The following is an 11,944-nucleotide window of genomic DNA, read 5'->3' as shown; positions in this document are numbered from 1 at the left end:
ACTTTGAGTGGCAATTCCTTTTTGAAATGTCAGTGGGGACTGGGCCTTTGGCATCCAATGAAGGAAAGGAAACACTCAAAATATAATAAAAGAGGGATCCACTGTGCTCTATTGAACACTTTCATTATTGCTTCTGTTGCATTAGTGGCCATTGAAGTGTTGGGTCTTTTTCTTTTCTTGATAAGCATGGACTGAACTCTCAGTGACAGTCTCCCTTCTACTAGACCGTGCTTGCCCAAAAAAAAAAAAAAAATAACTGAAGCTCTTAGATTCGACCCTTAACAGCTTACCTTGTGGGTGTTATATGGTGGCATGCTTTTACATTTAATCCACACAAGGGTTGGCTTTATCTCTGTTTTGTGCATTAAGGGGACCATTACCTTCGAGTGACAGAGGACCACAAGCCCAGAACCTGGGATAGCAGAGTAAGAGTCTGTTTGCTTAAGGAATCTAACCCCTTTAAAGTGAGTCGTGACTCTTACGTTTTGGCTTGAAAGCTCTTTGATGCTCTTGCATACGTTCATTAATTACCCACTGACAATAACAGCTAAAAGCCACCCTTCGCGTGAGGTGCTCTTCATCTGTGAGATTGGGTACCTTTTACATGCCAGAAAAGGTTTCACTCAAGTCTTCTGTTAGTCTTGTTTGTATTTGTATTTAATGTAGGATGGAGTGGAGGGGCCAATATATTGGTGTATGATGTCTTATATTCTGTCGCAGTTTAATCTAGGGAGTACTGGTGCAGCATCTAGACAGATAGGATGGTGGTCCTATTAATCGGTTAATGGGCCGTGGGGGTTGCAAGGGGGCAGGAGGCCCCCCTGTTATGGGTATAGTCCCCGCTTGAATTTTTTATTTGAAGGTAATTGTGTACTTTTCGGATTAGGAAAATTTTTTTATTATATATTTGTAGCGAGAGTTTCTTTCTCTGTAATGCAAGCAATACTGAGAGGTGTGAGGACGAGCGCTGTAATCCTATTTTTCATTGATAGTGAAGCAGGATCTTATCTCATCGGGGACGTAGGCAACCTTGTCAAACCTCGTAAAATCCGTGTGCATTGTTTGTTTTGTTTTTCCATTATCTTCTGTATTGTTTTTCCATTATCTTCTGTATTGTTTTAGAGTTTCGTTTCTACACAATATAGGTGAGGGAATGATGATGCAATATAACCATTCGAAATTTAATCCAATGGAGACCACCACCCTTTTGGTCAAAGATGGAAAAGCTTCTCTTTTGTCATGGTGAAGAGATTCCAACACTTTATTGTAATGTCACAAGAAAGGGGGATCTGCAAAAAATGCAAGCTAGAACTTAGACTTCTTGTCACAAAATTTGTTTGTACATTTCACATCCCTTCTTTAAAGTGGTAATGGTCTTTGTTGAATTCTGGTAATACGGAGAAACTGCAGCTCTTTAGTCTTCTTTCTGTTATTTGATTTATAGTGAGAACCACGTTTGGTGCAGAATGATGCAGAATGACAACACCGGTGTAATAGTCTTCAACCATTAAACGAATTGAGAAGTAAAAAAGTTGTAACTCATCTTCATTGAAGAGAGCTGATTCACAGTACTTTGTACCTCATTCAAATGTTTTACAATTAAACTTCCTTCTCTATACTTCAAGTTCTCTAGTCTTGTGACTAAGGAAGCGTTGTTGCTGATAGTCTTTCTTTTATACAATCCCTTGTAATATAGTAAGTCTTTCACCTTTAATTTCTAATTCATCCAGTAGCTCACATTTAAGCTAACCACTCATGTTGAAGTGTTTTCTAGCATTACATACTATCGTAGGAACCTTGATCTAATGCCACATATTGTGACTTGGGTAGAATTCACATTTAAAAGCTAATCGTTAAGTGAATGTGCCAAATCTGTATGTCTTCATATTGGGCTATTCACATCTGATGTAAAATCATTATTTTCGCATGTCGCATGAAACCCCAGCAATTGTATTATGATTCTCCTTTTGTCTTGTACTGAGAAATTCCTAATTCATTTCTTGTTATGATTGATTTAGGTGACTAGAAGATTAAAATCTTTGAGACTATTTGAACAGTAGGAAGCATTAGACAGTAGGAGGAAATCCCCATCCATGGTTACCCACTGTATTTAACATGTGCCCAATCTAGAAACCACAATACCAACGGAAGGGAAAGAGGTATCTAACAAGTTTTTTTTCCCCCTCAATAAACGAAGCCCTTATCTTAATTGCCTTCCCGTAATTCTTTGAGGTATATTGGTCTTGGATAGGCCGATATGGATCGGTGTTGGCATCCACCAATCTTGATTCCTTTATGATCTTACACCGGTGTAAGAGTACGGATCAAGGCCAATGGCCAACCTACTGGATGTTAATCAGGCAACGGTCATCTATTCCTACCACATACACCCAGACACACGTGCATACGATAGAATTCAATCCCAAAAACTTTTTCCTTGGACAATGACTCGACAAGTTAAAATTGCCACTATTAATTAGTTATTTAATTGAATCGAATAATTATTTCCCAAATAATTCAGCGAGGCTAAAGACTAAAGTGTAAAGCTTTATCCGTGAATGGTGTTCCATTATATTGTGCAGGTTTGTGCCCATTAGACTGTACCGAGCTCCTACCAAAAAAAAAAAAAAAGACTGAGCCACACCACCATACCATCATTAATGAGGTTGTTAAATTTGTCAAGAATTCGAGACAAACTTAACAAATCTCCACCTTGGCTTGAATTCTCCTCCAACAAATAAACAAATGGCTAAAATCTTCATCGTCTATTTTAACATCTATCATTCTTAAATTAGTAACAATAGAATTGAACTCAGATATGTGGGATTTAATAGAAGTACCTTCATCCATATGAAGGGTATACAATTGTTGCTTCAATCTCAACCTATTGGTGAGGGATTTGGTGAGGTAGAAATTCTCTAACTTCACCCATAACTCTGCTGTCGTTTTCTTTGAGAGAACTTCTTGTAAAATATCATTCGAAAAACACAACTGAATAGCTGAAAATGCTTTATCATCCAAATCGTTCTAATCACCATCGGACATAGTTGCAGGTTTTTTCACCTTCTCAAATAGGATTTTTTTCAAACCTTACTGCGTGAGAACATCCATCATTCGAACCTGCCATAAACTAAAACTGATGTTGCCGTCGAACCTATCAATATCGTATTTTGTTGAAGTCATGGATCGAAGTAACCTGAAGCTCTGATACCAGTTTGATTCTTGACCCGTTTTTAAGATTGACCCACTCTGACATATTTTGGTGGCGATCCGAATGGAAAGTTTTCTGAGATCTGTGATGAAAGTAGAGGGGTTTGACCGCGACCCGATGGGTCAACCCGCGACTTGGAGTATATAATGTACTGTTGTTTGATGAGAAAGTCATTGTATTTTAGGAGGTTTTCGAGCTAGGGTTTCAGGGCGAGTTTTCTCGCCACTGCTTGGATGTAATCTCTCTTCTGCATAATGAAACATCTTCTTCTTCGCCCAAAGACGTAGCACACCACCCTAGTATGTGAACCTCATTAAATCTCTGTGTCATGTGGATCTATTATCTCTTTATTTTTATTTATTTTTTTTTATTTCTTGGTGTTTGATCTAACAGAGGAGGTGATGGAATAAAGCTTTAGAAAGCCGATTCCTGCTTCCCAAAAATAGTACCTCCATTCCTTTAACCTGGAAAAATTAAAAGAAGTCCTAACCAAAGCTCTCTAAATTCTGATGGAAGTTACAGGGCCAAGTCTATGAACTCAGGCCCTTTACTACTCTTTTAACTCTGCATAGTAAGACCACTTGCTCTGTTATCTGTCACGAGCTGAGACTTCCTTGTTTTACATTGGTTCATATGTGGACTCACTGTGTGCCACGTCTCTTGCTCAAAAGATTCTGGTGTTGTCCAGTACTACCTGTACTTTCAGTTTGGAAATAACTATAGTTTCTGAACCTTCAATAACATAGTGCAAGTTCTATTTTTTACTACAATAAAATAGGAGGCAAGATCAACCAAAAAAAAAAGGAGGCAAGAGTTGATCGAATATTTGGATTGGGCTAAAAAATACAATATTAAGTATGCAGTGTATGGTGGATCCTCCTCTCTAATTCTTAATTGTTCAATTCTTGTTTAATTTTTTCTACAGACGTGACATTTGTATATTTTTAAAATCCAACGATTGTGAAGATTTGAAGTATTTGAAGTATTAAAATGAATTTGAATTCTAAAAAATTTCTATAATAGCTGGATTTTGAAAATATACAAATGTCGTGCACATGCACATATAGAAGATTGGGCGATTAAGAATTAGAGAGGAGTTAAATAAAAGATTAAAACAAGTTATTTTACGTAAATTAAAAGCTTACAGCATCTGGTTATTTTTGCGGTATTGATTTGCAATAGCAAAAGCCCCTCCTTCTATTCGTACATTGCATCAAAGTATGTTAGAGATGATTTTGATGTAGTTCTTCACGATTCTCTTATTCTTGGCTCTAGATCTTTCGCAACACCTCAAACCTCCTTGAGTTCTCTCTCTTTTGTAGTAAAGTGAAGAAGAATAGAATGAATACAGAGATCCAAGACCTAGTATTTAAAATATTATACTAACCCTAAATCTTGAATCATAATAGGTCGGGCCAACATATCCTTAAACTGAAGAGTGAATTAAAATCCATTCATGTAAATTGATTCTCACTCATTTAATTAATTAAAATATTAATTAAGCCTATAATTCTTGCAGTAGACACTCCAAACACGATATAATCAGTTCAAAAAAGTATCAGTATACTAACAAGAAAACAAAACAACTTTTCAACAAAGAATCAATCTATACAATCCACTGTAGTAAGTAGACTTGTCACAAAACTCAAATTAGAAATTCAAGGAACTCATAAGAAGATTGAGATAATAGTTGAGGCGAAACAAAAGATATAAACCTAGAAATCTGATTAGCATAAAAAGAGAGGAAAAGATGGATTACCTAAAATGCAGGGAAAAGTACGTAGAACAAAGATAGCTGATGGATGCAAATGCCAGCCATGAATAAATGTATAGTCGATTACCCTATTTAGGATTGTTATTCAGGTTTGGATCGAGTGGGTTTAGGTGGGTAAAGATGAGGGAACTTCTTCTCATTTTCTTCTACGTGCCGTGCAGATAAGTCTCCATGGGCACTTTATGAACGATGACCTGACCTCTATGGAGAAGAGCCGAATCCATTGTCCAGTACCTTTACTTTCAGTTTGAAGGTAACTATAGTTTCTGACCGTTCAATGAACATAGCAGAAGTTGCAGTTTTTTTTACTACAGTAAAATAGGAGGCCATAATTGATCCAATCGTTGGATTTGGATTCTTTGTCACAACTTAGATTTATGGTATCTACAGGTGGATTCATGCATGATCAAGAGGCCTTTCTTTCTTTAGCCTGCAACACCTATATTTCTCCAGTGAAGAGATGATGATATGGCATTCTCGGCCATGATACAATGGCTAGGGCATGGCCTTAAATCCAGTCATATGCTCATAATATATTGGCATGCACCTTCACTCTAACACAATGACACAATGGGACCTTGGAACTAACCCAAAGAAAAGAAAAAAAGGACCTTAGAAAGTCTTATGCTTAAATTTTGCGAAAATCTAGATATCACTTGACTAGTGAAATATTATGCTTCATTATTTACCACATGACAGTACATAAGTATATTCTTACGAGTGACGACTTAGCAAACATCTCATTTGCATAATTTTAACTAAAAATAAATCAAAGTAGCTAAGAAAACAAAAGGTGTCATCACGTATTTGATATTCATTTCCATCTGATTATGGCATTTCAGTGATTTTAGTGAACTTTTGAATTGAGGTTTGAACCACTTTTCCTCGTTTATTTTGGGTTAAATTTTGACTATTGAAATGTATGTGAATCCTTCATCACATAGACTAACCTTTGTAATGCCAAATTGCAAATATAGTTGAGGGTAAAGGTGTTAATATAGGTTCTATTTCAGTGTATATGGTGTGATTCGGTTCGGTTTACATTTATTTGGCTAAAACTAAAATCGCACCATTTATTAAACGGTTGCACTTTCTGAAACCGCAACCATTTAGTAAACGGTTTCAGTTCCATGATTTTTAAATGGTGTCGGTTTCACGGTTTTAAATGATTTTGATCACGGTTTCTAAACAATTAGTAATCGGTTTGCTAGTTTATTCGCATGTTTTCTAAAATTTGCCTTTGTTGGAACGCTTCATTCTTGTATCAAATTAAATGAAGCATTGAACAAAAAGAGATTTAATTACATAAATACATAATAGGAGTAAATTATGGAATAGACTATTGGACAACCTCTATGGTCCTTAATTCTTCCCTAAATTAAACCATTATGTTTTTGTTAAAACAACTAAATATTTAATCGTTATATGAGTTATTCGGATCGATTTTGACAGTTTAAACAGTTTGGTTTGAAACCAACGAGTTAAATGGTTAAAATCGACCCTACCCATTTAACTAATCGATCTTAAACTTGAAACCAGAACCAAATCATTTACTAAACAGTTTTGCGATTTCGGTGTAAATGACTCGGTTCGGTTTCAGTTTCAAATTCACATCCTTAGTTGAGGATTACACTTCACTAGGCCTGGCCCCTCGAAGGTAAGGGTGTCAAAACCTAGCCCGAACCGATAAAACCTTAACCGAACCAAGCCGATCCTTATTGGATTGGTTTTGGATTGAGGAATGTTCGAACTGGTCCAAACCAAACCAACCAATAATCAAACCGAAACCAAATCGAATGAAGCCGATAAAAAAGTAAATGATTATGAGATTATAAATTAGTGAATTGACTATCCATTTTTCACAATATTAGTGAGAAAAAAATTTATTGTAAGGGGAATTGTTACAAATCATTGAATATTAGGTTATAAATAAAAAAATTGATTTGTAAATTGTAATAATGCTTCTATTGATTTCCTTGTTTACTATACAAAACTAGTTGGATAGTTTAAATGAATGATTGGATATAAGGTTCATTTTGTGATTTCAATATTAGTTATCTTCTTAGTACTTTGTTATCCATTGGTTTCAATATTAGTTATATTTCCCATACATCGATAAATCAATAATCTAATCATAAATTTAAAGTGTTCTATTTTTTTGTCAAATCTTGTCACTATAAGTTATGAATGTAAGATTGCATTATAGTTCAAGTCCAATAATAAACCGATTTAAACTGATATTAATCTGATATTAAAAATTGAAATAAACCAAAACCAAACCAGACCAAAACCAAAACCGACTAAAAACCAAAATTCTTTAACAGATCAGGTTTTGGTCTCCCTCATTCTAAGACCGAAACCACTTCAACCCAACCAAAACCAAACCGAACCGAACCAACCGATTGACACCCCCCTACTCGAAGGACCCTTTCAAAAATTTGCCAGCTCCGTTTAACCTGACTGCCAAATCTAATGGCCATGTCTGTTAAATTCCCTTTTCATCCGGATAATAGAAAGGTCATAGCGCAAAAAATAACTGTTCCACAAAAGGTTTTAGTAATTCATGAAAATACTTGAAGGAATCTATGTTTTTGTTCAATCCCCACATTATTACCACAACTTTATTTCCTCCATTAAACCATTAACAGCATATGTACAACCATGGAGGCTAAAAATTTTCACAAAAAAGGAAAAAATAAAAAATAAAAAACGACGCTAATGAATTATTTGCCCATGTTATAAAGACAATTGCAGCCACTGCAAATTTAAGTGGACCTGTGGACGTTTTCTTTTTCCCTTTCCATGAAATCTCATGCTGTACAACCACTTCAGAATCTAATTACTTTTTACATGGAAACAAAGAATGGACATCATGCAGTCTGAATTCTTTTGATCTGCACATAAAATCATCAAGTGAATCCTAGCCAGGGTATAATTTTTCCTGGTGATTTTGGATAATCAACCATCATCCTTCAAGCTTCCGATATAGATCGGCAAGCGCATGGTAGAGAATGGCAGCTGCAGGAGGCCTTGGCATTGACCCAAGAAGAATGTCAGATGCACTGATTGACGAATTACCGTAGAATCGGGAATTCTCCAGTGTGCGTGTGGTTACCATGCTCCCTTCCAGTGAACAACCAACAAACGCTCCTGTGAAGGAAACCATACTCACATTAGAGGGTGGAAGCAGGAATTTACAGAGAAAATTAGCTCTACATAAATATGCTTCTTCCCAAGGGGGTTGGGATCTCGGAAGCACCAGGGGTGAAAACTTTTGCAAAGAACAATAACAAGGGATAACACAAACCAAAGGAGATGCAACTGAATCAATACATGCAAAAGAGGGCAGATCAATATATCACAGTCAAAATCCTACCCGTAAAACAAAAAACTTCGGACAGTTTCTACATACTGGAACATGAGATATCCCTTAATAGATATGACACAAAAGCAAAGCAAATTATCAGTATATAGAATAATGGCTTCAACTGATCTTTATACCTCAAGTTATGAATCTGCCAACAGTATGGGGTAAAGATGTTATTGGAAAGCCACCTCTACTATGGTTTCACATATATAAAAGTTGCTGGGGCAACCTACCGTATATCAAGCATCGATGGGTAGGTATTCACCAGATAAGGTTGTTGGCAGGGCAGGATTTCCCAATCATACACAGATACGCCCTACTGCATATAAGAGGGTCCAGTACCATTCCCCCTAATGTGGTAGCTCAAACCACAAACACAAGAATGAAATTGAGCTTAATATTTCAGATTGTACGTTATAAATACATGTACAATTAGGCATCTCAAGGGCAGCTCAAGCTAGAATGGCTTTAAGAAAAACCAGCTGGATATAATAAGGTTCACATGTATACACAGGCCCAAGTGCCGGCCCAACCCAAACACAACCAGAAAAAATATAAAGAAAAAAAAATTGACAGTTGGTACCCCTTAAAAACAAAGGAAAAAAAAAAAAAAAAAACCTCTCAGCAATGGAAAAGAATGAGGTTTGGGATCTGGTTGAACTCCCAGAAGCCCACAACACGTCGATTTGGCCTGAGAATTCATAAATCCATACAAGTATAGAAGGGAAAATAGATCAAATAAAGAAAAGAGAAGGAAAACTAAGACAAAGGGGCCAAATAGTCAACTAAGGCTCAAGTCAAGTAATCGGGGTCAGTTAAAAAAAATCCAGTATCAAAGCCCTATATTCTGTCTAATCATGAGCACTCACTATTTTCTCACTAATTCAACCCCAGACAATCTTGGCCTCCCTATATCAATGTATCACCACCTTAAATTTGCATGATATAATCCTCCACCAGTGGAATCCTCTGTCTTTGTTGTCCCCTATTGATGCCACCTGTACGCTGCAATGAATGCATTTATTCCTAATTCTTTCCTTCCCTAGTCTTCAGCTGACACCCATCTTAACATTCAAATCTCAATTACAATTACATTCATTAAATGAACACTCTGTTCCTTGGTTTCCTAACATTCTGCTTCACAAAACATGACCGGTTCCCATGGTTGCGCACAGGTCACATTACTTAGAAAGTAGATACTCCTAGAGGAAGTGCAGCCCCAACAGGACCATAGGGCAGATTTAAGGACTAAAGTAAACTTTGCCTAGAGAAGATAGCCTTATCCTACCAAAGAAGAAAAAAATGTGAAGCAAATTTGATTTTTGAGAGAAAGACTAGAGACTCATCAACCATTATGTACATGAACAGATGAGCTCAAGGTTCAATTATGGAACTGCTTGGCTCGGGTAAAAACCATTCACCCAGTTGCTGCAACACTCAACAGTGGAATTAACTATCCTCAGAATGAAACCATCTCATAGGCCTAACCAAGAAAAAACCAGGACCAACTCACTGAATTGAAGCCTTCCCAAAATCAAGACTAGATCTTTTCTTCTTCAAACCATTCTAATTGTAAAGCTGAAGCAGTCAGATGTTAGGGTGTGCTCACAGTGGTCAAGTGAAGGCTTTATTAATTACTTAAGTTGTGGGGTCTAGTTAGTTAGATAGTGTCCTATTCCTTTATTTTTAATGGTTAGTAAAGCATTTTAGCTGGGCTAGATCAGGTCTCAGCGTTGTTTTAAGTTTTTTCTTCACTATTTTATAATATCCTAGTAAGTTAAGACCACCTCCGAGGTAAGCTATTAGCTGGAGAAGTTTAGGGTTAGTTTGAGTCTGTCTTGAGTCTTTTATGTAAGTATGCAAGGGGCTACAGCCCTAGACATGACTTTGAGTTATGGAAGATTGGCTTTTTTGCCTTTGGTTTTGCGCTGGTTCAGAATGCTGCCCGTTGTGGGATTCCCAGGTTAGGGTACAGTTGGTGATTCCAAACCTGCAGATCAGGTGTTGATTTCTCATCATATCTTTTCTATGTTTATTCTATTTATCTTTTCTCGTTTAGTTTTAGTTCATTTTTAAGCCCCCAAAATCCAATCACTTTCTAGAATCCTAGTTCTATCCAACTTCCTGAAATTGGCAATTTCCTACATCTGATTTATGTTTTCAAGTTTACTGTTTCAAATACCAGCCTGAATCTCTGCTTAATATCTTCATTGAATTCTGGTTTGAAATCTTAGAACTGCCCATTGAATCTGCTATTTCTCTGGGTTTTCAGTTTTCTACCTACAATAGAATACTTCAGTATCTTCAAATCCAATCACTAGATTTCTGTTAAACTTTGATGAGATATTCTACTTTCCAAATAGACCAATTGACCTGACTAGTTGGCCTGTCTGACTGTTTTAACTGTATTAACAAGTTTCTCCTAAATCTGGTTCTGTCCTTTTTCCAGCGATCCTGTCGCAAGCTAATCTCCCACTGGCCTTCATTGGTTGGGGGTTAGCACTGCATTACCAGGTCAGCCCATCAGGATAAGGATCCATGCATCCCGATCCCATCTCTAATACCAAATTTTAAATCCATGGTGCAAATCCCACCATGCAAGGAGAAGCACACAGAACAAAAAAAAAAAAACATTTAGTCTCGCTAATAGCACCAAGTGTCATAGCATAAAGCCATAAACCCCAGATAATACAATTTAACAGGAAAAAGGAATTATTAATGATTCAAAAATAATTATAAGTAAGTGGTGAACAGAATCAAGTAAATCTATAAGGTACCTTTACTGCAGCTATATGTATAACAAGCAGCATAACCACCATCACCAGCACGTAAATCAGCTTCAGCGGCACGTCCAACAATGCCTACAGCAGCACTTAAACCTGCTCCAACTGAGAGATGCACATTGCTACCAAATGTCTTTACAGCTTCTTTTGTCCTCAATACAATTATAAAGTCAGTCAACTCCCCTCCAACCTGCAATAAAAAAACAAAGCACAATAAGAAACACCAGCAGTTGCAACACGAGTGCATTGCGAGAGAGATTATTCCATTTATCATATTCTTTGGATGAATAACACTAGCTACCATTTTTTTATGAAATGGCACTTCATCAATTTGATGAGACTTTAAAACTCATTACTAACCACCTAGGCTACCAACCAAGCAATTTCCCAAGGTCACCAAGGAATTTTTACAACATTAACACACCTATACTTGATTTTAGTAGAAAATCGGTACAAAGTGACAAAACCAATTCTGTATCCAATGTATCAAAGGGACATCTTAGAAGCTTGGGATGCCTATGGTTGTCCTGGCCGCCCCCTGTATATATTGTAGTTGGGACACCATAATGTGAGGAAAAACAGGTGGCTGCTCCCCAACACCCCCTCCTCCCAACAAAAAAAAAAAAAATGTCCTGAACTGGATAACGTTTTAAGACCACTGCCTGTATCAACTATCAAGCATTACAAAAATATTTGTTCTCATCTAGTGAACATGAAAAATGTACTTGTTAGGTATGGGGCATTAGTTTAAGGATGTCATGGAACCAACCTTCCTCTCCCCCCCCCCCCCCAAAAAAAAAAAAAAAAAA

General features: G+C 36.8%; 1 protein-coding gene across 1 annotated transcript; it reads right to left on the bottom strand.

Moving 5' to 3' along the window:
- Window positions 1–7,682: 7,682 nt before the first annotated feature.
- LOC122059305 (LAS seventeen-binding protein 3-like) lies at window positions 7,683–11,454 on the bottom strand. Its single transcript, XM_042622020.1, has 2 exons — window positions 11,130–11,454; window positions 7,683–8,135 (listed from the first exon to the last, which is right to left on the bottom strand). The coding sequence occupies exons 1-2, from the start codon at window positions 11,437–11,439 to the stop codon at window positions 7,951–7,953; spliced, it is 495 nt and encodes a 164-aa protein (XP_042477954.1). The 5' UTR covers window positions 11,440–11,454; the 3' UTR covers window positions 7,683–7,950.
- Window positions 11,455–11,944: the final 490 nt, after the last annotated feature.

This window comes from Macadamia integrifolia, chromosome 13, assembly GCF_013358625.1.
Source record: "Macadamia integrifolia cultivar HAES 741 chromosome 13, SCU_Mint_v3, whole genome shotgun sequence".
Classification (NCBI taxonomy): Eukaryota; Viridiplantae; Streptophyta; class Magnoliopsida; order Proteales; family Proteaceae; genus Macadamia; species Macadamia integrifolia.
The sequence above is the reverse complement of the archived record's forward strand: the minus strand, read 5'-3'. Positions and strand labels throughout refer to the sequence as shown.